Consider the following 27,126-nt stretch of genomic DNA (forward strand, 5'->3'; position numbering starts at 1 on the left):
TCCCAGAGCGGCTCAACCCTCACCCAGAGGGACTTCCCTTGAGGGACAGGAGGTACCTTTGTCCAGCAGTGTTGGGGACAGCGATGTGAGGTCACCAAACTGCAAGAAAAAGGAGGGACAAGGTAAATGAGGCTGATGGAGAAAGAGGGTTGACATCTATTCACGACCAATTCTAACACGCAGCTCAAGCGCTCAGGAGAAACCACAAGCATGAAGAGCAGTGGTGAAGAGCAGAAAGCAAAGCCCAGGAGAGTTTTGGGGAAAACTCTGCTGTTGTCATTTAAACCTCTGGGCAACCACCACACACAACAATCGGGGGCAGGATCAAGCTCTGGATCAAAGGGCAAGAGGAGGAATTTTTCCACCTCCCAAGGCACGACCAAGTGCTGTCACAAGACCAAAGGACGGTGCCTTTTCTCCAGTTGTTGGGCAGCTGCTCAGACAGGCCAGATATTCACCTCCCCTGGGATTCCACCATCACTCCACCTCTCTGTAACTCTGCAAAGCCTTGGCTTTCACGGCAGGAGAGCGCTTTGGCTTGCAAGGCCCAGCAGAACCAGAGAGCTGGGGATAAATTTGGTCCTAGAGATGCGTTGTCGCCCTCCATGACAAGGTCCGAAACACTAAATTGCTATAACAATAATGCTGAAAAGCCAGGCAAAGTTGGGCAGCAGGAGGAACTGCGGACAGCGGGAGTTCTAAAGCGGGCAGTGGAAATGGAAGGACACGATTCATCCTGCTTTGCTGGGGAGAATCAGCCTCCTCCTGGCAAAGAGAAATATTGCAAGAGTTCAATGAAGGTGAAAACTGAAGGAGGAAAGCCTGGAAGCTGCTCTCTGACTTTTATGTTCCTTTAACATCACTAAAGGCAGAGGATTTGCAGGGAACAGTGGGAACTCGCAGCACCGCTGACTTGGTGCACCAGTGCGGGTCAAACGGGAGGGGAAGGGGAAGGAAAAGCCAGGTGGTTGGTTTGTCTGGCTCCTCTACGTGAGCTCCGTGGAAGGAAAAAACCAGCATGAGCTTCAAGGAGCAAATGAGACCAGTTTTAATGTAACAGCAGTTTCTATATTGCTATCAGGGGCTTTTAAACCTGTGCATTTCAGAGTGAAAAACTGGATGTGGCTTCACCTAGGCAGGACGGGACCTGCGGGCAAGCCAAGTGCCAGATTTACTGTTTGATTGTTATAAAATGTGTTCAGTGCACAGTGTGGTTTGTGAACCACCTGTGTCTCTTTAAGCACTGCTTAGTTTGGGTTTGTTTCTAGGGAATAAGCAAGTCTCACCTCTCCCATGACAGCAATGGGTGTCTCCCCTGTTGCCTGGGCGACACGATGCTCTACCAGATAAAACATGTATTCGTCATAGAGCAGGCGGATCAGGTGGAAGGAACCGAAGCTGGCGGCGCTGCGCAAGGTGAGGTCACGGATCACCATGGAGCTGGAAAATGGCAGGGAAACAAAACACACGAGTCGTGTTTTACAGCTGCGTCACAGCTGAGCTGAATTCCTGACCCCGAGGGTACGGTGGGACGCGGTGCTTTGTTTCTGCCTCTAACCCAAGTATCACAGCACTTTAAGAAATTTGTTGATGAGGAATCCTATCGCCATCCCGAAACGCAACACCCCCTTCTGTGCCAGGGCAGAGCAGCAGTTAAACAGATCGCATGGGGGTAAAGAACTCAGTCTTGGCTTTTCAAGGAGCTACTTACATGCCCTTAGCGTGGTGCAGATATATCTCCAAAATGAGAAAGAAAATGTACCTATAGAAAGACCATTTCAGCAGGAACTGCCTGGCTGCCTTGGGGAAGCTGGGACTGCCCTCGTGATGCTTCAGGACTTGAGTGACAACGTTATCCAGCCAACTGGCCCACTGGTCCAAAGAGCTCTGCTGCTGGAGGGTGAGCTTGAAATCCTGCTCCAGCTTCTGCACCATGCCCTCCTCGCACTGGCACACCCATGAGGCTTGCTCCTGCTCGGAACAAGGGTTAACAGTTACTCACGCCAAGCCTGCATGGTCGGTGCATCCCAACCAGGAATTCAACTCCATTCCAAGTAGAGAAGGACTCCAAAAGAGCTCTGAATCACAGAACCACAGGATGGTTTGGGTTGGAGGGACCTTTCCCGCTCCCCCAGTCCCCCCCTGCCATGACAGGGACATCTTCACCAGCTCAGGTTGCTCAGAGCCCCGTCCAGCCTGGCCTGGGATGTCTCCAGGGATGGTTCATCCACCACCTCTCTGGCCAACCTGGGCCAGGCTCTCACCACCCTCAGGGCCAACAATTCCTTCCTCATGTCCAGCCTGAATCTCCCTCCTTTAGTTTAAAACCATCACCCCTTGTCCTATCACAACAGGCCACATCTCTGACCTGTCCAGACTACAGTACAATGTTATTATTAGAACTACATTATCTTTGGTATCACTGCTTCTTACAGAAGTTCCCTAGTACCTACTCCACTATTCACAGTGAGATGTCAGACTTACCTGGAAAAGCAACATCAAACCCGTGAAATTGCTAATTCAATTGCTTCTGAGTATTGGAAATACGTTACAAGGAGACAACCTCATTATAGAGTCCAAGTTCTAGACAACATGACTTAGAAAAAAGCCACCATCAGTTACCTGCACATTAGCGAAATCAACGCGATTGAGATCGCTGAGCATCTGGTTGATCTGGGACGTGTTCTGCAGCACCGCCCGGGCGGCCTGGGCCAGGTGGTTCAGGGACGTGTATCTCCGTAACGTCTGCGCGAAGGCACTCACCACCCCGACCTGCGACACAGCACGACGGACACGGCGCGCAGGAGCCCAGGGTGCGGGGGAACGCTCCTGTGCTGAGCTCCAGCAGCCCGCGCACATCAGCGGGGGTGACCCGCACCGTGCCCCCCACCCTGCTGCCCAAACACACACCAGCGCTCCAGGGCAGCACTTTTGAGGCACCTATTTGCATTTTGCAAGCCAGCCTCTGCGTTTCTTGTCTTTAAGCTAACAGGTTTTCACACTCTACCTCTAGCAAGGTGAGAACAGGCTGCGAGAATCCACAGCTTTAGGAGAGGGGGAGTGGGAGCCTTAGGTTCAATCTCTGCAATGGCATGAGGTGTCCTGTACTTTCTAGTAAAAGATTTTCCTCCACAAAGCTTTATCTGCAATTTCAGGACACAGGAATGGCTCAATGGCCAGAGCATCATCAGCTTCCGGTACGAAGAAATCACCCTACCGGTCCTACTGCTCCTTGCTGATTTCGGTTCATAATTAGTCGTTACACTCTGATAATCTGGAGTACACGTGGCCAAACCCCAGCAGTGACTTCCAGTCACTGGAACACACACTCAGTTCATATCCCCGACCTGCAAGCTGTTCCCTCTGCTTACCTTGGTCTGGACAATTTGGGGAGGGAATTCGCTCATTGCGTTCATCAGCCACCCTTCCAGACTCTTGGCAAAATTACGAATGGCCTGGGTGAGTGTGCCTGCAAAGAAGTCCACAGAGTTAGAAAGGCTGTTGCATATCATTTTTGGGCACCACTTTTTAGCTTAGGACTGCTGGGGGGAGCACAGCCCTGATCTGGTTCCTGTGATCTCAGTTTAGCATCGAGGGAATCAGCTGGGTCCTGAGATACACTCAAACTGTTCTTATTCTTATTCTTATTCTTATTCTTATTCTTATTCTTATTCTTATTCTTATTCTTATTCTTATTCTTATTCTTTTATTCTTATTCTTATTCTCTTATTCTTATTCTTATTCTTATTCTTATTCTTATTCTTATTCTTATTCTTATTCTTATTCTTATTCTTTTATTCTTATTCTTATTCTTATTCTTATTCTTATTCTTATTCTTATTCTTATTCTTATTCTTATTCTTATTCTTTTATTCTTATCCTTATCCTTATCCTTATCCTTATCCTTATCCTTATCCTTATCCTTATCCTTATCCTTATTCGCTCTTTAAAGCCAGACGTGTGCCCCAGCACGCAGAGCAACAAGGGCAGCTCAGAGATACTCACTGGGCACAGGTCTGAGCACGTCTGGGATGAGGATCTCCACCAGCGCCTGGTACAGGATGTGGTCGCAGCTTCTCATCCACTTGAGGATGGGTTCGTATTTGCACAGAGTGATGAGCTTATCTTTCGGGAGGGTGCCTTCGTGTTCTTCCTCGCTGCGGGAGGAGGAGGAGGGAGGCAGCGTTAGCAGCAGGTTTGCATCCACCCCTCTTCTTGATTTCTAACCCATTTGCAGCAGAAAAAAGCCACGCATCTTTCTTTCAAAAGGAAATGTCCGATGGTTTGTACAAGTCTTCTCTGAACCTGCAAGCTCCTCTCTGTCCATGGGGTGGGAGCTCTGACCACAGTTTTCCCTCAAATCCGTATCTCCCTGTGCTTGGGCTTCGCTTTTTCCACCTTTAGCCCCTTTTGAATGTTTTCAGAAGGAAAAAGATTTGGTGTTTTGATAAGAAGAGAGCATGTGGTCTCTAACTGAATACGGTCAATCAAGCTTGCATTAGTTTCAGCTTCTAGAGGTATGGAATGATTAAGACCGAAAATATTTGGTTAAAAAGCAAGCGGAGAAAACTGAAGCCTTAATGCATGGCCAGAGCATCAAAGCAGAGCTGCTCAGACACTGCGCTGGGAATCGGGAATTCGGAAGGGACTTCCCCTACGTGTTACGGCAAAATCCCTAAAGCCAAGCCTTGGACACACTATAAAGAGGCACTTACAGCCTCTGCCTGAGCAGTAAATAAACTCCACGGCCATACTCCTGCAACACTCAGGTGGAGAAACTGGCCATCAAGTACCTAAACTTCCTGTTAAGTGCAACCACATTCTGCATTTTCTCACGCTTTCGGTTCGCCACTTGGATAACATTTTGGTTTTATATTTGTATATATCTAAGGTGGGGAGAGGGGATCATTCGGAAACAATCAAAGCAGAGCGGCGTACCTGGACGGCAGGGCGGTCGAGCCATCGCTAGCTGCTGGTTTAGGGTTCCAGAAGGATTGCCACAGTTTCTCAATGTAATGGAACTGAAGATTCATGACAACATCCAAAGTCATCTAACAACAAAGAACACAACTCACGAGCCGCTCCGCTAGGATTCTGCCAAGTGCAACACTTGACTTGCAATATCTAGTAAACCATGCTACATTCTAGCTTTTATTAAGAGTGGGGTATGAGAAGACGACATGAATTGTGTCCCACATCAATTAATGAATTGATTAAAAGTATTCAAAATCTTCACCTCACAGTGTCTCCTGTAGAGAAGCTGCAGCGTTTTCACATCATTCATGGTGACCCCTTCTTGTAAGAGGACGTTCCCTAAATCAGGGGCTGGGAACTCGGGAAAGACATGGGTGACATCTAGGGGAAAACAAATGGGAAAGAGTGAGGAGAGCTGGAGTAAAGAAGAACAACAGGTTCTGCCATCGCTGGTGGCTCTTCCATGTTTCATTTGGGATGAAACAGGAGAAATGAGACCCGATTCACCGCGTTATAACTTTCCTCTTCAAGTTCTAAGCCTGGACGTGCGATATCTGACACACCAGAGCAGTTTCCTCACCTATGAACTGCTGATGATGTTGGCTCTGAGCAGCGACCGACTGCTCCGGCGTGGGGTGCGGGTTGCTGTTGGACCCGCTCTCGGCCATGCCGTCCACCTTCTGCGCTGGTCTGTACCTGCAACCAGAGCGCGGCTTGGGGTGAGCACCGGCACCAGCAAACGCGGTACCTGCGACGCTGTCACACAGGTACGTGTTCATCACGTAATACATGAGGTTATATTCAAGGCCAGCAGTTTGAGGGCTGAATGTTTATATCACCTACGCAACCGGAGGGGGAAAAATGAGCACTCCCCGAGGCAGAATTAAAGGGGTTAAGATGTTTGGCCAAGGTGAAACCAAAAAAACAAGGAAAATAAGAAGTGGAGCTGGAGCGGGTGCCAAAGTGCAGACTCTCAGTCTCGGGAGCTGCCTTTGGCATTTACTTTCTGTTTGGGAGCTGAAGAAATAAATTCTGCTCCTTCTTCACTCCAGCAAGAACCAGAAGTGTCCATGTTTCCAGATAATGATTCCAAATTGCTTTGCACATTGTTTTTTTGTATTCCAAATGACTCAGACACAAGACTAAGCACAGCACTATTTAACTTGAGCTGGTGCACAGAAATAAACCACCAACCCAAACGAAAAGCAAAACCCAGCCAAGCACAACACAAGCCCCCAAGTCCTTTAACACTGATTTGGCACAAATAACTCCACAACCTACGTCCTAAAAGAGTTTGGTCGGGGGAGGCAGTGAAAAGTGGTACTGGGGTTTGCTTTGGGACAGGATCATGCCCACAGCAGCATCGGGGGCACGGCCGGGAGCACCCACCTCTGCTTCTGGTGGACGGGCTGCTGCCTCATGGCCATGTACTGCGTGTCCTCCTGCAAGCGGTTCAGCGGAGACTCCGGTTTGAGACGGATCCCGTAATAATGATACTTGGAGTTTCCCCTGGAAGTGTCAGCGTTAAGATTGCTCAGTCAATGGAAGGGACGTTGCGGTTCTACAATTTACTCTTAGGCTTGTTTTTACAACGCATTCTACTTCTTACAGCACACAGCAGTTTGCTGCCAAGCGCTATTTGAACGGCCGAGCTAACGAACGCCATCGCCCCCTCTAAAACTGAAAACCACACGTCGCAAAGTTCAGTGACATCCACGTTTAAAACCCAACAAGGTTTGTTCCAAGTAACCCATGGTAATCAGAGAAGAAGAGACAAGCGTTATAATACAAAGCGTTATTAAACAGAATGACAGAAAGACCTCAGGGGACACTCTGCTATTTGATTAGGGTTTAAGGATTTGTTTTTTCCATAAAAACAAACTTTCATCTTTGTCTAGACTTGGATAGAACGAGCCTGACTGAATAGTCAGCTGTGATAAGAAGAATGTCTTTCTGTTGCCAGCACTTCCACAGCAACGGCAACGGGCTTTGATGTGGTTTTGTTCTTGGAGTTGCTCATTTTTGTAGTTTTTGTATAAACCGAAAGCTGTTTGCAAGCAAAAGGGGCTGTAATCCATCTTCCTTGGCCGGTCAGTGCAGCTGCTGCGATGCTCCTTGCGAGAGCGTCTTTCCATCCCCTTGGACAGATGTGCCAGTTCAACTTTTTCCACCAAACTGGAATGTTTCAATCCCCAAGCGGCTGCTTTTGGGAGCAAGAAGGATAATTCTGCAGCCATGGATACATGACAACAGTGTGTCCAACTCATTCAGTGATGTTCCCCATTGGAAAATTATAGAGAGAGATTTAAAAGAGGAATATTGGGCAAAGAATTGGGCCTTTCCTCCTTGTTGGGGGGGTTTGAATTGTTCAGTTGAATTGTTCAGTCTTTGTCACTGTACCAAAGGGCCGTACACTCACTGAGTGCTCTGCTATGAAGCACAATTGGGCCAAGTCTTAAGTGACTTTAAGCACCTCCAATTAAATAACCTAAATGAATGAATACGAAAACAATGGTGGACAGTTTCATTGAGGTTCACTGTGTCCTTCCCAGCCTGCACACTTGCAATTTTAAGTGTTTTTTCCTTGTTTGTTTTTTTCTTTCATCTTTGATAGGATTAAAGAATAATCCTTGATAATGATTTCAGAGCCCCTGCACTTGAACCCATCTCCAGAAATCCAGACTCTCCCTTTCTCTTCCCCGTTCCAGCTGTGGAACGCCCTGGACACATCTGGTTTTGTTCTCGTTTAGAAGACCAAATACTCAAGTTTGAATTTCATTATAAAACCTTATGCAATCAGAGCCACCACTGTGAGTGCAAACTCAGCTGTGCAGGCACTGCGGCTGCTCCCCTGAATGACACATCCGTAATTACAGCACGTATGTTTTCTTACGTTGCGCTTTTGTTGTAACATCATATGGATCTTCGATGTTTAACAAGAAAAAAATCTGTCACAAGATCCAGCTCACCGCTTTGGAAATTTAAGAAATAAGGCATTGTCTGCATCAAAGATGTGGGTGCAGGTTCTGGTCTCATCCGTGGTGAGGAACTTTACTGGACCCAACAGGAGAAACCGTTTCACCGCACCAGAATTTTGGTGACAGGTGACAACGGCAATTGTAAAGACGAGTTACTTCACCTTTCTGACACAGTGATGGAACAAGAAGCAGCCTATGTTCAAATTAAACATTCTTAGACTCCTTAGGAAATGGATTTAGACAAACTCCACTGTGCGGTTGGACAGGGCTCTGTCACCACAGACCCTGAGCGTGTCTGAAATTCACTTTATTGTCATGCCCCTCACTATTGATTCATGGTCAGAAAGCACATGGAAATCACTCTCGTGCCTCAGAAAAGCAAATCTATTCCGCACAAGCTCACGGTTTGTTGCTTCTGTAGATCCCAAAGCACGGCCCTGCACCTGCTCAGTGATGCTCCGTAGGTTCAAGCATGTGTGAGAAGAGTTGTAGGAGCTTTTTTGTGAACAAAACATAGATTTACACCAACCTGGTTCCCAGGCGGCGAGTCCTCAGCCCCATGAACACGGAACGGATGAGTTTTCCGAAGGAAGCGGCGTTGACCGGGTCCAGTTTGTGCTCCTGGCAGTGCCGCAGGTAGTGGTTGTAGAGGGAGCTCCTGGGCAGGCTGACGCCTTCCGCCGTCTCGTAGTTGTCCAGCAACCACTGGAGCTTCATGTGCGGGAAACACAAAGAAATAAAGGAGACATGAAAGTCTAAAGAGGGCTGGAACGGGCTGAATCAAGCACTGTCAATGCACAAATGTCAGAAGAGCCCACCTGACAGCCAGAGTTCAAGAGAACTTAATGCTGGGTGGTTAATTTATATGAGTTAATTTATATAACTCACTCTGGTTGCATCTATAGCAAAGGACCCCCAGCCCAAAGTTAATTAGCCAAATGAAAATGCTGTCAGATTTTGCATAAAACCTGGCTCAGCGTCCGCCTTGCATTGGGGTAAACTCCCTCAAAATAAAGCTGTGAGAACTCATGTTTTCCAAGAATAAAGATGTTAAGATGCTGCCTAAGAGGCACAAATATTAAGGGAACCAAACATGCTGCAAAGTCTTTATTAATTTGAAGATTGGCATGTCTGCAACTCTTCCCTTAACAATAAAATTCATGGTTACCAAAGCGACATTAAAAATGCGAGGGGGTCCATGTATTTGTTAAATTTCGCTGTCTGAACTTCTTCTGACATTTCTGTTGATTAAAGTTTGCAATGAATATAAATCACTTACACCCAGCCGGCCTGAACGGGCAGACCCGGCACACAACGTCAGCACAGGAATCCCAATGCCAAAAACCCCCAAACCTCAACCTCCTTTAATTACCTAAATGACTTCAGCATCAATAAAGCAAGTGCTATATTAAGTGAATTTTTGAAGGAACTAAATGTACAAATGGCCTACAATCAATAGCTTGGGTAAGAGCCCTTTCATTGCCGTTAGGACATTTGGAATTAACGTTTTCAAGACCTCCACCCACCAGGAGCAGCTGCGTTCACACCAGACCAGCAGCAAAACACACGCAGATGCCAAAGTATTATCCACGTCATCTCCTTACAACAAGTAGTTTGAGCACATATTGTAATTAAGCACAAAGTTAGTGCAGAAATCAGCAGGATTTAACCATGTGCATGGATGTATTAATACAAGTTGGTCTGTGCTTAAGTCCCCCTCTGTGCTTAAGTGCCCTCTATTGAGTTTCTAAACCTGTTCTAATTCCAAGCTTAAAATAATAATAATAATAATAATAATAATAATAATAATAATAATAATAATAAGAAGAAGAAGAAGAAGAAGAAGAAGAAGAAGAAGAAGAAGAAGAAGAAGAAGAAGAAGAACAAGAAGAACAAGAAGAACAAGAAGAAGAAGAAGAAAAAGAAGAAAAAGAAGAAGAAGAAGAAAAAGAAGAAAAAGAAGAACAAGAAGAAGAAGAAGAAGAAGAAGAAGAAGAAGAAGAAGAAGAAGAAGAAGAAGAAGAAGAAGAAGAACAAGAACAAGAACAAGAACAAGAACAAGAACAAGAACAAGAAGAAGTTGCATATCACTATGGAAAACTCAGATACAAAAATCTCTCATTTAAATCTGATCCTGCTCACTTTTAGTCTAAGCCCAGACACTTCTAGAATATTCCCTTGTTATTGTTTAACCCCGGGTGGTGGTTTAAAATAGTAAAGAGAAGCTCTTGCCCCCAAGGGGGAAGAAGGGAAAGGGAGGAAAGACTGGGGGGCTGAAAGAGAAGGCGGGGGTTAAACCCTGCTCGAACAGGGCTCATTGCGAGCGGTACCGTGCGGGACTGAGCCGAGGACGGGCCCGATTCCAGCAGCAGCCGCCAGAGGGCGGCCATGGCGCGCACGGGGCGCGGGGCGGCGGGAAAACGCGGAGCGGAGCCGGAGCGGGATCCGGAGTGGGATCCGGAGCAGGAGCTCTCAGGATGGCGGCCATTAAAGAAAAGAGCCTCCTCGGGAGCTTCCCGCTTAAATACGGAGCGTGACGCTCCCCGTGCGGCCTCGTCCCGTTGGCCAGCGCCGCCGCCGCTCCTCCCCGCGTTACCAACACGGGAAACTGAGGAACGGCCTTGGTCCCCTTGGCGACGGGCGAGATAGCGGCGAGATTCGGACATTCTTCTCGTAGCAAAAAAACCAAACATTGGAAAGCTACTGGAAGAAAACACCGACTGCGTTCCGGGGGAGAAGTTGTGTTATCACATTATTGTCCAGCGAAATCCAAAACAAAAGACGGAGCTGGCGACTAAGAGAGAGAAGATTGTGAACTGCATGAGGAAAATTAAGTCGCTTTCAGTCAAACCAGCACATCCCTCCATCTTGCAGCTTTTTCTGCAAGTGTCTTTTCATCTCCCTTTAAACACTACGGAGTTTCACCATATGAACTCCCACTGTTGAATTAGAAATCCATTCCGACACGCGCAAAAGAGCCGAAAAAAGAAATCCTGTCAGAATAGAAATAATTTTCAACATGTAATTTTTGCTTTTCCTACATTAGTAATAACAGAGCAGGTACTTGAAATGCGAACATTCAGGATGCTTTGCATTTATATCCCTTATTCTCTTCACTGCTCGAATATTTCTCAGTTGTGACAATGACACGGTTTTCCAGTTTGAATCCTGTTTACACGACAATCACGTTCCAATGAAATCACCGTGCAGCCATATGCTGCTTTGTTCGTTATGGGCACCACGGGGGAACATTTCCATCTCATTTCTACTTTATTTTTATTGACTGTTTGTTTTGATTAAAAAACAATCTTTAGCAAAAACCTCGTCCTTGTTCGATTCAAGGACGGGTTTTAAGGATGGAAAATAGATACATGTGGCTGGCTGAGAAGAGAATAAACCCTCTTCTTTGTTTCTGAAGGTCCAGGTGTGGAGAGGTTTCCTTATGGGCACTTCTATGTAAGAGAAACCAATGAAGACACACATTTGTGGTTCATATTTAAGGTGTTTCTATCTGAGACGAAGAGGAGCAGGCTCCTAAATCCCTGCTAAGCCCAGCTCAGAGTTAGGATGGACCCTGGGCCATCCCGAGCCCAGTGATGGGCAGAAACGCTTCCCTGCTCAACCCCACCGATCTTTTGCCATTAAAGTTTCACCAAAACCTGTATATTTCCTTGAAAACTGTATTTTCTAGAACAAGTGCCTGTCAGCTCTGGGCCCTCGCATGGTCAAGCCCTGAGCCCCCATACAGCACAAGCTCTGGTATCACCCACTTTTCTGACTCCACCAGCACCCGCCTAAGAGCCAATTACCCACAGGACAAAGTCAATTTTTGGCGTTTTTTAGGTTTTGTTTGTTTGTAGGTTTGTTTTGCTTTATAGTGAGGAAAAGGTCCATTTTCCCTCTGCTCCTTGGACTGCTATGGGTATCTAGGAGCCATGGGGCCTTGGGCAGGTTACAGCATCCAACCCCTTTGGGCCCTCCTGTACCAAAATTGTCATCATTTCCCTCAAATTCCTTTGCACCATCTGCAGGTTCATGTTTGGCAAAGGAGGAACCCTTGACCCAGTGACTCTGGAGTGCACTCATGAGCTTTTTCAGCAACATTAATACATTGACGTGATTTCATTAGAAACATCATGTGTCGCCGGAGTATTAACATTAGCGTAGGCTTCCGAATTTGGTATTTCAAGTGCACTTAAATAACCTCTCGGAGAGTTTTTGAAGCTAAATTAAGTTATCAAGTGTAGCTCCATTTCACATTGACTCTGTTTAAACAGCATGATGTGAAAAATTCCCCCTTGACTGAGATACCTCTGCTTTGATTTAACGCAAACCAAGGGTTCCCGGCATGGAACATCTGCTGATGGCAACAAAACAAACCATTATCCCACAAATGCACAGCTTTGCACAATGAAATTTCAAATGAGGGACAGAGCACTTAATGAAAAGCCCTGCAACCTTAAGACTAAAAGCAATTAAGTCACAACTAATAGTGCAATTAGCATGATCTCAGATCCTCAGCTACTGGCTGTTATCAAGCTCATATTTTGCTGTCAGCCTTGACAAATCACAGTCACCTGCTGCTTCGCTTGGATGAAATCTCGTGTCTATCTCCACTTTATTTCCTCTGTCCTTTTCCTGCCGTTATCCCGAGACAAATGTGGGATGCGCAGAGACGCCCAGACCTGGAACAACCCGCCTGGTTCTGCGGGCTTGTGTTTCCACAACTACAACCAGGAACCTCCACTTTTCAGAAGCCGAACTAAGGACTGAGCTCATTTGGGAGCCCCGGCCTGGACTCTGGCATCAGCTTAAGAGAACCAGAGCACTGGTTTAATGTTCCTTTCATTTTCTCGGGTTATTTCTCTGGGGTGAAAAGGGCAAAGGGTTTTTTTTTGCAGGACTGAAGAATGACAACAGATCTGCCCCCACACATAAAGCAAAAATGTTAGAATAAAGAAGCAGAACTTTGTGCGCTGTGATTTAGCAGCCTGATCCAAACCCTGGTGAAGCCAAAGCAAGTCCAATGACTTCAACAAGACTTGGATTAGACCCTTCAGACCTCACCCGAGCACGGGAGCCACAAACCACAACGCAGAAGGCCCAGAATAGCGGGGGCTTCACGCAAAGCAGGGAAATGGTTGGCACAGAGGGCAGAGAGAGCTCTGGCGAATGGGTTTAGCGAAGCGGTGCAGCAGTGACGGGCTTCCCGAGGCGCAGAGAGAGGCAGGAGGCGGCTCTCGGTGCTCGCTGGCTAAGGGGATCTGTCACAATTCACACCAAGTTATTGCTGTATTATTACTAGTTATTTTCCAGCCATCTTTCAATTGCAGTGAAAGGACAGAACTTCCTCGCGTGCGTTTATATCTCATTGCCCGCAATTTCCATTGCGAGGCAGGTGGAATAAATACACAGGGTAGAGGCAGCTCATGGAATCCGCAGCATCTTACACACAAACATGAACATCGTGGCGCTTTTTGCAGATTCTGGTTTTCTCGGGAATGGGCGGCTTTGGGCTGAATCGCAGGCGGCTCCTGCTGTTGAATACACCAAAGGGCTACAAATAATGCTCCTACCAAAGCGGGAAAGAGGTGGGAAATTCCGAATGTAACTTACATGGCTGTTGAGCAAACTGCTTTTGTGTGATGTAATCCCTTCATTTTTGTGTAGGTTTTCAATCGCCATTTCAAGCTAAAGAAAATGTGCACAGGGGGAAAAACAAAAAAAAAAGGGAAAAAAAGAAAAAGAAAGGAAATCAGATAGTTAGCAACAGCCAGGATTATTATTTCTTTATTAATATTTGAATGATTAATGCTTTATATCAACAGGCTTGTGAAAAAAAGAGGCAAACAGATGAGGCACAGTCCTTATGGGGTGAAGCTGCAGAGACGTTATTGTACGGCATGCGAACTGACAACACAGCGAGAATCCCTGTCAGGTGAAAGAATGAGACCTTTAGATCATCTATATGCATTGCCCGTTCATAAAAGAAAAGCGCTTTTCCTTGTCTTTCCCCTTCTCTTTTGGTCTAGGGAGACCAAAGCACCTCCAGACAGACAAGCCAAAGAGATTTGCTGCAGAAAAAGTGCATTTCACCCAGACCCTTTAAAGAAACATCTAACTTTGTAAGTAGTGTTTGACACCCAAAGCCACAGCCTGTGCTGTATCCGTGTCTCAACATGATGCTCTGCCCAAGCACCTCCAGCTCACATCCCTCTGTTTCCATCCAAAAGTCGTGGAGAAGTGACCACTGGATTCCAACAGGGTCAGCCTAGGGCTGGGTGTCACTTTGGGTTTGGTTTTTTAGGAGGAAAGTGTTTAGCACAACGCGATGCACAACAAGGAACGGAAGCCGCTTGCTGCTGCAGCCTTGGGGAAATGAGTCAGTGCTAGGGGAGACACCGTTTCCTTCCCCTGCTCGTTGAGCAACACCCCTTACTCAAGCATAGAAACGCTGCCCGTCCTTGTCCTTCGGCATTGCCGTAACTGCCCCGTCCGAATAAACACCTTGAGTCTGCAGGAAAAAATATGATGGGAAAGACTAAAAGCTCTTCAATAGCCCTGCGTGGGGTGAGGAGATCTGAGGACCCACTTATGGGAGCTCTCAAGGATTTCCTCAGTTGTTAGAGCCTAATTTAAATGAAGATTAATAGTGCTCTGCTGGCACAGAGTGGGATGCGCTGTTTCAGCCCATTTGGTGGAGCAGATCATAATTCCAGCAGATAGGGAAGATGATTTTCTTTCAATATTGGAAGATTTTATTGAGTGTGCGCACAGTCATCGCCCAACACCGCAGCCCCGAGGCAGCTCTGGCGCTGCGGCCCGTCCTGCAGCGCTCCCCGTCCCGGGCTCCTCTGAGGATGCTCTCGAGGTCTCGAGCACCCAGTGCCCTCCAAATCCTCTGGCCTTTCGTTTTCCAAACCCTCACCTCGCTGCGCTTTGACACCCACCCCTTCGCACCACAGCCCCGAGGCCACGTGCAAACACTGCGGCTTCCTTGGCTCCATCTGCACCACTTGTACTTTGCTTTCTGTCCACAAACCCTTAATCCTGTCCCCTTTTGCCAGGGCTACAGCCTCTCCAGCCTTTCCTATTCTCTGCTTAAGCAAGACATTGCAACAAAAAGTCATGTTGCTACCCATTGATTTGATTCCGTCATTGCTTCCTTAAACCTTCCAGTATCTGTCCACACACTATCATGTGAAGTTTAAAGCGGTTATCGTGGCCCTGCTGGGTCCCCTCCCGCTCTGCTCTGTGCTGGAAGAGCTGAACACCACGCACGGACACAGTTCTGTCCTGGCTGAGGGAGCTGGGGCTCTGGAGCTGGACAAGAGGAGACTGAGGGGGGGGACTCATTCATGTTTACAGATATAGAAAGGGGGAGTGTCAGGAGGATGGAGCCAGGCTCTTCTCAGTGACAACCAGTGACAGGACAAGGGGCAATGGGTTCAAACTGGAACACAAAAGGTTCCACTTAAATATGAGAAGAAACTTGTTTGGGGTGAGGGTGGCAGAGCCTGGCCCAGGCTGCCCAGGGGGTTGTGGAGTCTCCTTCTGTGCAGACATTCCAACCCGCCTGGACACCTTCCTGTGTCACCTCATCTGGGTGTTCCTGCTCCATGGGGGGATTGCACTGGATGAGCTTTCCAGGGCCCTTCAACCCCTGACAATCCCTAACATTCTGTGATTCTGTGGCTGCCACGCACTATTTCACCCTCTCGAGCCCCTCCACAAGAGCCACGGACATTCCTTGTTAAAATACCTTCAGAAAGTATTCACAGAGTGAATTTATTTCATAAAGGTCACTTCCTAATTTATTTTTGTTTTTGCTGAACAGCTTTATGTTGTGTGATAAACAGTTACACGCTAAATCTGCTCATGGGACATTTCTGTTGACGCGTATTCTACTCGGGATTTTACATTTTGCCCATCGGCATGGAAATTAAAATAAAAATGAAAACCAAAGGCCAAGAGTAACGTTGTGCAGCTCTGCGAGGTGACACGAGGTGACAAGATCAGCAGCTACTCCCTTCAGAATAACCAGCTTGAGCAAAAATCAGTGCTGGCTTTTCATGATGAACAGTTACAATACACAGAGTTCTCACACAAGAAACAAGCCCCAGCTAATCCAGACGCATCTGTCATTTCCACCCAAAGCTAAGGACTCTCCCCCAGTTCTACCCAAGGCAGAGCACATTTACTCCAGGATCAAAGGCGACCTTTCAAGGCATAAAGATTGAAAAAACCTTCAGTCTATATTCTAAAACTTAATGGGAAAAGAGCGTACGCCGAACCAGGCGGATTTTCAAGAGTACTCAGCAGCAAACAGCTCCTGCTTTTCTCCCTGGGTGGTGCTGTTCACATTTTAAAATCTGGCCACATCCACTGAATTACACCCACATTTGTAATGGTGTTTCCGTACAAACATATAAACACGCAGAAGTTGGGCTGGAAAGGAAGGTGAACGTTGTCCCAGCAAAGCAGCTCCGAGCCCTCCTGGCAGCAGCTGCTGCACGGGGCGGGAGATTCTCAGGTAAACGCTGCAGAAAGGCTGGTTTGGGGGTAATATCTGCACCTCCCCAAGTCCCGCACAGCTGGACAGATGTGTTCTAGCAACCCGGCACCGCGACACGAGTCAAAAGAATGGAGCTTTAAAACATTTCTGTTTGATCAGTATTATCCCTAAAATACATTTTCTGTAACACACGGCATGGACAGAATACACAATGGTGTAGGAGGAATACACAAAGACTTTTCCATCGCTGTGCATTTGGTGCGATCAGCTTGACATAGCTTATGTGCTAATTAGCCACTGTCTTAATGATGGGTTTTTCAGGTGTTATCGTAACTAAAAATACATCTTTCGAATTGGAAAGCCAAACCATTTTGCTTGGGGGAAGAAAAGAAATCCCCACGAATTTTCTCTGTGTAATCTCAGTGATCCACTCGGAACGCTTGGCCAGCCCAGCGGCCAGAGAGACATCCCCAGCTCCCGCTGGGAAACATCCCTCGTACACCAGTGTCTATTCCCTCCTTTGCACGGCACCTTATACAGACATATACACAGTGATTAACGCTTGATTATCTGAAGGCTTTTCAGTTCCCTTGGACTAATTCCTGGCCCCCGAGCTGCAACATGTGCAGAGCTACATACCGTTGCTGGAGAGGAGCGTGAAGTATGTGACAGAGAATGTCTAGTGTTTTCCATCCCCCCATGAATGAGATAGGCTCCCGAGCCGGAGAGGATCGGACTTCCCCCAATGTCCATGGTGATGCCCACCATGTTGTGAGAGGGAATGGCTGTAGGAGAAGATGCCGCTGTAGTCACCTGAGCTCCACCGCCCTGCGCTTCGAAATAGGACGCGGCGCTGCTGGGGGCGTAAATCTGAGCTTCGGTGCTGTACGAGTAGGCGGCTCGTCTGTCGAAGGAATAAGAGGGTCAGCAGGTGGAGAGGAGCATGTGGGTTTAATCGCACGGACAATGGTTTCCAATATCTGCACCACCTTTCAAAAAACCCGACTCCTTTGCCGGTGGGATTTGCTCTGTTCAAATGGAAACCTGTGTTGTACCCTGTTTCCCCAAAAATAAGACAGGGTCTTATTTTTGCTTCAAAAGATGTGTTAGGGCTGATTTGCAGGGGATGTCTTATTTTTCCATAACAACAACCTACATTTATTCTTGAAAAAAAAAATCAACATTTATTCAAATATAGTCATGGCGTCCCATTCTGTCACATCTGTCCTGCTGCATTCTATTGCCAATTAATGTTACTTTTTTACATGTACAGGTGCCTGGACGCTATTTCAATTGGCTTTTAAAATAAACTGTAACTAGGGCTTATTTTTTGAGTAGGGCTTATATTTTGAGCATCCTCAAAAATCCTGAAAAATCATGCTAGGGCTTATTTTTGGGGTAGGGCTTATTTTGGGGGAAATGAAGCCTGGGAGGACCAAAGGGCTCAACCTGCTCGGGGGGGACCAGGGCTCTGCTACAGCCAACAAGAGACTCTTACATGGTTCCATTGGTATAAACGGCTTCTCCTCCTTCCACATACTGGACCTGCGATGGATATACGTGCTGCACGGATTGCACCTGAAACAAGCATCAGAAACTTGAGTTAGGGATATGTTATTGCCTAAGAAAAGCAGGAGAAATTGCATCTTACATCCTTAACAAACTTTCAACCTTACCTTGACATTTAGGCTTTCTTTTGAAAAGAAGCAGCAAAACAAAGCCAACAAAACTTCGGAATCCCAAAGGACAGATTTGGTTTAAAAGGTCAAATGGAAATAAATAAATAAGCAGTTGCTCCGTGAGCAGAGGAAACAATGGAGCTGGGTTTCCTCAGCACACGCGTCTCAGGGTAACGAGGGGGAGACCATGCTGCCCTGTTCCTGCAGAGCCCATGGGCACGCTGCCCCTTGGCCGTGCTTGGCAGGGGATGCGCTTGCCCTCTCTCTCAGGTTTTGGGTGTTTTCTTTTCTGAAACCGAGCAACCAAATCAAAAACGGCTAAAGGAAAAAGTCAAGAGAGTCAGATTCTCTGTCCGCATGAAGCAGCACCACAGACGCCCGGTTTCTTAGGAAACAAGGACAGCGAAAGGCAAAGGTCAGATAAATAAAAACACTTGCATGACTTTCCGTCACCAAACCTTTCTATGAAGCCACACGCGACCAGTACATTTATTTGTGTCATTAAAACAAAATTCCAACACTTTGCCTCTAAAAAAATCTTTACAGAGGGGGGCGGCTTTTCAATGGCAATTAAAAGCATCCATCAAGTCTTCAAAGGCAACTGCTACAGTAAAGGTTCTTTCCAAACTTTAAATATCTTGGGAGTTTCTTTTGCCATCGCTCTAAGAAAGGAAGAGAGAGATGGAGAAAGCTGCTCTCGCAGTGATCTCCAATTCTCTAATTGCACACAACTCTTCAATTAAGAGCATGCATTGGTGAGGCCACACCTGGAGTATTGTGGTCAGTTCTGGGCCCTCAGTTCAGGAAAGAGATTGAAGTGCTGGAGCGGATCCAGAGAAGAGCAACAAGACTGGGGAAGGGACTTGAGCACAAGCCCTATGGGGAGAGGCTGAGGGAGCTGGGCTTGTTTAGTCTGGAGAAGAGGAGGCTCAGAGCTGAGCTCAGCACTCTCCAGAACTACCTGAAGGGCAGTTCTAGCCAGGTGGGGATTGGGCTCTTCTCCCAGGCATCAGCTAGGACAAGGGGCCATGGGCTTCAACTCTGCCAGGGGAAATTGAGGCTGGAGATGAGAAAGCAATTCTGTGCAGAGAGAGTGGTCAGGATTGGAATGGCTGCCCAGGGAGGTGCTGGACTCACCGGCCCTGGAGGTTTTGAAACTGAGATTGGCCATGGCACTTAGTGCCATGATCTAGTCAATGGACTGGAGTTGGACCAAGGGTTGGACTTGATGATCCCTGAGGTCTTTTCCAATCCAGTCCATTCTGTGATTCTAAGCAGCTATCTGGCACAGTTTCAAGTGTCACGTGGGACGTGGGGTCCTGTTGACAGGGGATCCCTGCCCGGTGTCTCACTGCAGATATTACCTGTTGAGGAACCTGCTGAACTCTGGGAACAGAGATCTGCTGCATCTGCGCTCCTTTGGGAGCCGAGCCTGCTGCTTGCACCAAAACCCTCTGAAAGAAGAAAACACAGTAAGATACACTTATTTTCAGTCTGTAACACAGGTGAATCAGGTATTCTCTTGCAAAGAAGCTTGTCTCCCACTCCCGGCAGCAATACCCCTCACTGAGCAACCCTGCGGAACCATCCGTCCAATATAACCTGCACCGGACACCAGCCTGAACTCAGTCCTCTGAACCTGGGAAAAGCTGGATCCACATTTTCTGACACAGATCATCTTTAATTCTCCACCCAAGGAAATAACAGCACCCAGCTGATTGACGGGAGGAGCTCAACGTGAGGTTCAGTCATCACTAAACCAGAACCACCCCTCACACGTTCACATTTTCCTCTTAGGGCTGCAACACTTCTTCTCTTACGGCTGCTGTACCAAACCACTCTCTGCCTCCTGCGACGCGGAATCGCAGCCTCCAAGGTGCCACAGCCCTTGCGGTTTCTACCAGCACCACAGCTCAGATGGTTCTGAATTTCTGAACAGTTCTGCAGCTCCCTGTAGTGTCACCAAAGGCACAGAAACGTTCTGCGCTGACTCGCGGTGGCCCCTGTGTCACTCCCATCATCTCCCAGCTCTTTAGTTACGCTCAGCGTTCAGTTGGAGGTTGGACACATGGCTCATGGAGCGCTCAGCACCTTGCAGATCCCGCCAAACAACCGCGGGGACGTGGTGGGTGGAAAGAAACGATTCAGTGATGCTTGTGGGAACAGAGCCTGGGCTACCGGAATGAGAGTAAGAAATGATTTCTGGCTACCTGACACATATATATTCATGATTTTTAGCCCTTTTACACTGTCCCGACATGCCCTTTGTAACAAGCTAGAAATTACATTCTTGCAGAACTGTAGGGATGTGCTAATTGCCCAGATTGCATCCCCAGCCGCACACACGGGACATCCTGCAGCTGAGCTGGTGACAGGGCACGGACACTTAGGCCAGGCATCACTTTGCCCATTTTCTCTCCAAAAGAGGCTCTAACCAGTGCACGAGGAGAACATTAAAAGCCCTTTTCTAAGTCAGGTCTTGATGGTGCCACCTACACCAAGGTCTCATCAAGATCTGCTCCTTTCTCCTGCTTTTTACCCATTCTCTGTCATTGCTTTTACCAAAGGACACAGCTGTGGCACAGCTGCCCGGCTCAGCTCCCTGTGCAGTTTGTCACCGCCTGTCTGTTTGCTCCTATCACCTTCCAACCCGCAAAATGAATCATCCCCAACCTGTAAGATGAGGCCATCGTGTTCACAGAGCCTCCTCTGGCAGTGAAAGGCAGACCAGTGATCCACACCACCAAAGGCTTCGGCTTCGTGCTGCCCGTAGCTCATCCCTGGGATGTCCCATGTCCTGCTGGGGGGACCGGAGGGCTGGGGATGCTCCTCTTCGGGGATCTTCCACAGTCCTCTGGGGATTCCCTCAGCCATGGAGTTCCACTCAATGCTTCGTGTCATGACCACAGCGCCGGCAAAGGCTGGATGGGTAATTCCAGAATCCAAAGCCAGTGGGTTTTGTGAACTTCTTTAGCACGTTGTCACAGTCCAATTGGCACTAATGACTGACGATCCCTGAGAGACTCGACGCTATTGATCAGCAGTATCCACGTCATTATAATACGAACAAAAAACATTATCCAGGGACACCGAAAACGGGGAGGCTGAAGGATGATGGAGAGCTGGCCAAACACAGACCGAATCACACGATGCAAATGTCCATGTCTCCTGGTGAATCGAAAGCTCCTACCACTATTTTTAATTATTTCTTTTCATCAGCATCCAATGGCAGCTACTTCTGCTCACTTGGGAATTGGAGAGAAGGGTGTAGCCAAGTTACACCCACCCATCCTCTTATTCCTCCAGCTTCCTGCGACAGAAACTTCTTTTGATAGTTCCTCAAAAGGATTAAAAAGTCACCAGTTTTACTTATCCCTTCCCGTTTTGCGTTAGGTGGTTTTGGTTCATCAGCTGAAGCTATTCTAGCATTTCTCTTTTATTAAGAGACCTCCCAAGTGCTTTGTGTGCGTGTACATGAATCACAAGTCTCCCCTCCCCTATTTGAAATGTCAGGATCTACCAAAGGCCGAGACCAGCACGTGGCTCCTCCACCCTGCCTTTATTGACACACCAAATAATGACAACAGGATATTATACTGAAGCAAACACCAAACTGGCACGAAGCGTGCTAAGTTCAAATCGCAACCCCACATTTTAAAGCTTGCATGAAATACCCACAGCCTTTAGCAACACAAAGTCCAGCAACAGGTTCTCCCCACTACCTCGACGAGCCGATTAACAATAAACCGTATAAAACCCCCGGATTAAAACACATCTGCCAGGAAAACAGGTCCGTTCTCCATGGCAACGGCACTCCCGGCTGGGCACGCGTTACCTGCTGAGACGCCGGCACCGGCTGCACCACCGGGGCTTGGGCTGAGGCCGACGGGTGAAGAGCCACCGAAGCTGCCGCGTCCGAGCCGGGCTCTGAGCTCTGCATGCTCACTGCGGGGAGAACAGGGACATCAGCCAGGAAAACACAGCCACACACCCCGAGAACGCCCCGGGAGCCCAGCGCGAGCAAAACCCCCGTGGAAGATGCAGGGAAGGAAGGTAGTTACCTTCCTACGCACAGGGCTCGTTTTGGAGCTAATTTTAATACGGTATTAGATTAAGAAAAAAAGAAAGTTGCACAATTGTTCCACAGAAAGGAGAGGGAAGGAACAGAAAAAAACGTTGCTAAATATAACCAAAAAGTAGCGTTGGAAAATTATTGTGTCATAGTGAGGGTAACTTAGATCTGGAAGAGTAAGGGCTTATTTTAAAAATGTTTTTTTCTCTCCTGCCTTATCAGGTTTAACTGCCTGGAGCTCAGGTAACGCTTTCGATTGCAAACCGGGGTGGTCAGTTTGGGTTTATAATCACAACTAATGCTGTAACACTGGCCCAGGTACCCAGAGAGGGGGTAGATGAACCATCCCTGGAGACATCCCAGGCCGGGCTGGACGGGGCTCTGAGCAGCCTGAGCTGGTGAAGATGTTAATTGGCGCTGATGAAAAGCTGACAACCTAAACCAAATTCCTACGCTTTGAGAAACCATCGCAAGGTGCTAAAAAGCTTTGCCTGCACCCTGGGAGCACAGCCACCCCGGGCTGGCACCCGAGCCAGAGCTCCGGAGCGTTAACAGAGCATCGGCTTCCAAGGAGAAGAAGGAATGTGCCATCCCAAGTCTTGCTCTTCTCTCTTCTCGGAGCTGTACGTGCAAAGTGAGGAACACTCTTGTACCTCCCCGGTTGTCCTGCGGGGCTCGGCCGCCTTTGGCAGTTCTGCCGCATCCCTAAAGCAAACAGCCGAGAAAGGACTCGCCGCTCTCCTTCAAGCTCATTTTTCACCTCCCGCAGAGGAGGAAGTTTTATGGGGGTCTTGGTCATCCTCTCCTAACAGAGAGGCCCCAAAGATCTAAGGTTTGCTGCCTTCCGCTCAATCTGATCTAAGAGCGGTTCATCCCAGCCACGTTTGCTTCCCGCTCCCGGCTGGGGAGGACGCTGGGGCCCTCCCACTGACCCACAGCAGCTATTAAAAGGTGCCTCGTGGCTTCTGACAGCGGGTGAAAGTCTGACGGCTTAGCAACTCCCCCGCTACCGGGGAGTTTGCACAAACCGAGAACGTAATTAAGAGCCAACAGAGCTGCTGGTGGCTCACAGGATCAGCAGCCGCTTTCCCAGCTCCAGGGCTCCTTGTTGGCTTAAGAAGAACAAAAAGACAAGTCAATTATGTGTTACCAAGGGGAAAAAAAGGAATAAAATCAGATGAGAAGCGCCTTAGTCAGACATTTGCGTTTCAGGTAGAGACAAGTTTAAAGCCCGGGTGATGTCAGGGCAGCGTCAGGAGTGCGGAAAGCATTGCAAAAATCTGGATTCCAGGTTGCATCATCGCCGAGTGAACCAGATAACAAGGCTGCCGCGCTCCGGCAACGCTCTGTTTACACACAGCTCTCGGTATCCAAGCAAACAGCGGTGACAGGAAAGGAAATACAGAAAAAAAAAACCCTAATAACTTCTGGGCGCTATTTCTGGTTCTGCCACCAGCTCGCTCTGTGACCTTGGACGAGACGTTTCCCCGTCCCGGGGCTTCAAGCTTCCCCTCCCAAAAAAGCCACAATGCTCCCCAGGTGAGGGGTTTTTGGAGCAGTGTCCCCAGGGGCTGTCAGAGCCTGAATGCATGTGAGAAAGACAAGCGGTCATATTACAAGCCTTGAGGGTTGATAAAAACTCCAGTTGTCACCGTTTCATTCATAAGCCACGTCGCCTTCATGTAAATAGCCTTTGTTAACCTCGCCTGCCCACATCAGCCGCACAACGCTGGGAAAACAGAGATAAGAGGAGCAGCTTGAAGTATTTTTCACATCTAAGTTTGCAGTGAGATGGGGGGGAAAAGGACAGGGTGGCAGATACCACACAGAATCCTCCTGCGAGGGCCAAGGAGGAAAAGCAGCAGCAGCATCCGCACCAGCGTCCCAGCTCCCAAAAAGCAACTGGGAAAGGATGGGGGGCTGATGGGAGACGCCCCGGTAGCAATGAAGGTGCCCCATGGCGCTCGCTCTGTGCGGCGGTTCTGCCATCCAGGACACCGGGAGGAACTGCAAGTATTTTTCCACAGAACGCTGTTAATATAAACTATCAGCGCCTTTCGGAGCTTAAACAGAGAGACCTCAAATGTTGAATAACTGCAGCTGATGGGAGAAATATTCCCTTTATTTCGCTCTGGTCGGGGCTCTGCGGGACGTGGAAGCACCAGCAGCTACCGAGGCAGCTCCGAGACTTCAAAATAAAGAGGATGTGAGTCCCTGCCTTCCCCAGGCCTGGGCTCGCTGCTGGGGTCATTGCAGATGACCTGCTTAGTATTTTTATACTAGAGGAAAATGTCACTGTTTGAAGTGAATATCACTCTCCCCGCCCCCTATTTTCACAACCAGCCCCTCCAAACCCATTGTCCCCTTCCCGTGGTGCCCGGGGCAGAGGTTTGCGCCATCTGCACATCCCATGGCGCTGAAACAGCAATTCCAGACCAATCCGAGCTGACACAGGAGTGGTTTCTTCTAAAAAGTGCCCTGAACCGCGTGTCACAACCTCCAGCCTTTTAATGGGTGGTGGTAAGCGGAGGGGATGGAGAGGGGAAGCAAACATGGCAAGGAACCTGGTAATAAGCTGATTCTGGAGAGGCTGCTTATTACATCGCTTCAAAATGTTATAAACAGAGAAGGCACCAGAGCCTTCCACTGATTAGGTTAAATTAATTTAAAACAGGAGCAAACACTGCTTGTCTAAGAGCTCTAGTTACCTGGAAACACAGATAAACCCCAAACACACGTTTCAAGGGCAGCAGGCACTAGAACTGTGCTTTTTGTTTTTTCAGAAACCCGGTCCTCATGGAAAAATACAAATTTGGAAATGTCTTTTATTAGCAAAAGTTAATAATATACCAAAATCCAAATATACACCCCGTGTTTAATTAGATTGCATGGAATCAAGTCAAGTAATAGATATCCACACACGTGATTGCTGCGTAGCAGCAGGTCACTGAGCTTTGCTGTGTCTTTAGGAGCGGCTCTCAGAGCGGCACAGGAGAGCGTTGGGGGGCTGGAGCTTCCACAGAGCCCCAACAGCAGAAGCCGTGATGGTTGAATGCTGCTGGCAGCAGCGTATGGACAAACCCCACGTGCACGGATCTCAGACCTGAACACGGGCAAAGTAACATTGCAAATCTCCCTCACACACAAAAACCCGTCCCATTTTCTTTGTGGGTCTGGCCCCCTCAGTTCCAGCAGGACAGGGAACTGCTGCAGAGAGTCCAGCGCAGCCACCAAGATGCTGCAGGGAGTGGAGCATCTCCCGTGGGAGGAAAGGCTGAGGGAGCTGGGGCTCTGGAGCTGGACAAGAGGAGACTGAGGGGGGACTCATTCCTGGGGATCAAGATGGAAAGGGGGAGTGTCAGGAGGATGGAGCCAGGCTCTTCTGGTGACAACCAGTGACAGGACAAGGGGCAATGGGTACAAACTGGAACACAAGAGGTTCCACTTAAATATGAGAAGAAACTTGTTTGGGGTGAGGGTGGCAGAGCCTGGCCCAGGCTGCCCAGGGGGGTTGTGGAGTCTCCTTCTCTGCAGACATTCCAACCCGCCTGGACACCTTCCTGTGTCACCTCATCTGGGTGTTCCTGCTCCATGGGGGGATTGCACTGGATGAGCTTTCCAGGGCCCTTCAACCCCTGACATTCTGGGATTCTGGGATTCTGTGAATAACACAAACACTCTCCAAGTGGCAAAAGCCAGGACTGGATTCCTTCAGATCAGAATGATCCCCTCTTGGTGCTCGGAAGCACAGGGAGCAGCACGCAGGGTATTTACTGCCATGCTGCATTTCACCCGTAGCCTCTCACAGATTTACCTGCACAAGTTCCAGCTGTTTGCTCTTAAGAAAAAGTTGGACCGCCCCCAGATTTTTAGCCCAGGACAACCCTGACAGCAAATGCTTGAATCTCAATGTCCTTTCCTGTTAACTAGCTAAATCTCAGCTTTAGAAAGGTTTTGTTACAACAATGGCAAATAACACTACCCAAGGAAAAGTGTGGTGATATGTGCTGAGCAGCAAGGGCACGTTCACAGCCGGAGGAGGAATCATCACCGTGTCCTACACCAAGTCCAGGCCTCTCCCATTTGCATGGGTGCTGTCTGGTGAAAGCAAGTTTTGGGCTCACATGAATCATTTCCCTGTATTTTTAATACGTGCGCTGTAGGGATTTCCCAGGGTTGTGATTCAAGAGGGGAAACACAGTGTGCGAAACACAAATCTGACACAAGAGCATTCCAAAGGCTCCTTTCTAGGATGAATTGCAAAGTTTCCACTGTCAAACAAACCAGAACATCTGGCGAGTCGACCCCTGCGGTCTGTCATGTTCCCAGGATGATCCTGGGTACGTGGTACAGCTCATCCTGACTAAACCGGGCTCATTTTGGATCAAGGAACTACAAACCTGTGGTTTTGCAAGACCCGTTTTTATAGTTTGCCCTACAACAGAAAACTATGGAATATGTCATTTATTTTAAATCAGTTCCAAGAGATCAGCTTAATTTAAACCTGTATGCGCATCAGCCATCACTTTTGACTTGTTTAGACCAGACAATCCTTTTGATGGCCTCAAGGTTGACCCGTGTCAGTGCGAAGGGCAGATGTGCTGCGGTGTCTCCTCCACATCTGGGGCGGCAGCAGCAGCTCCATCACGCCTGTCTGGTAACAGCAAATACAGAAGGAACCGCCAGCACAGTCCAGCATATTGTTATTTATTTATATAGCACCATTCACAAGCATCGGGGCGCTTAACGACGTTAAGCGGAACAAGCCACAAACATACACTGTGGCCGTTCAGAGAAGAGACAATTTCATCTGCGATTTTACAGCTGTTTTGTTTTTTCCTGTGGCAATTGGAGGTTTATAGAGCTATTGGTGACGGGTGCCGCAGACTCCAGGGCTAAATGAGGCCCC

At 48.1% G+C, this 27,126-nt stretch overlaps 1 protein-coding gene across 12 annotated transcripts in view; it reads right to left on the minus strand.

The window, feature by feature from the left end:
- The window catches only part of RFX2 (regulatory factor X2), a 47,498-nt gene that overhangs the window by 1,909 nt on the left and 18,463 nt on the right, over window positions 1-27,126 (minus strand). For 7 of the 12 annotated variants that reach the window (XM_082072120.1, XM_082072123.1, XM_082072122.1 and 4 more), the window contains 16 exons: window positions 21,981-22,090; window positions 19,510-19,599; window positions 17,965-18,044; window positions 17,106-17,370; window positions 13,568-13,642; window positions 8,481-8,662; window positions 6,363-6,482; window positions 5,554-5,669; window positions 5,236-5,354; window positions 4,938-5,050; window positions 4,005-4,156; window positions 3,372-3,469; window positions 2,623-2,772; window positions 1,763-1,971; window positions 1,287-1,440; window positions 57-99 (listed from right to left, as the gene is read on the minus strand). In XM_082072120.1, the coding sequence (XP_081928246.1) occupies window positions 57-99; window positions 1,287-1,440; window positions 1,763-1,971; window positions 2,623-2,772; window positions 3,372-3,469; window positions 4,005-4,156; window positions 4,938-5,050; window positions 5,236-5,354; window positions 5,554-5,669; window positions 6,363-6,482; window positions 8,481-8,662; window positions 13,568-13,642; window positions 17,106-17,370; window positions 17,965-18,044; window positions 19,510-19,599; window positions 21,981-22,085 (2,071 nt within the window). In that variant the 5' untranslated portion in view covers window positions 22,086-22,090. Of the gene's footprint in view, window positions 1-56; window positions 100-1,286; window positions 1,441-1,762; window positions 1,972-2,622; window positions 2,773-3,371; window positions 3,470-4,004; window positions 4,157-4,937; window positions 5,051-5,235; window positions 5,355-5,553; window positions 5,670-6,362; window positions 6,483-8,480; window positions 8,663-13,567; window positions 13,643-17,105; window positions 17,371-17,964; window positions 18,045-19,509; window positions 19,600-20,818; window positions 21,201-21,980; window positions 22,091-27,126 lie in introns of those variants that run through there. The other 5 variants (XM_082072116.1, XM_082072112.1, XM_082072114.1 and 2 more) reach the window with 4 other exon arrangements.

This window comes from Streptopelia decaocto, assembly GCF_964273445.1.
Source record: "Streptopelia decaocto genome assembly, chromosome: 24".
Classification (NCBI taxonomy): Eukaryota; Metazoa; Chordata; class Aves; order Columbiformes; family Columbidae; genus Streptopelia; species Streptopelia decaocto.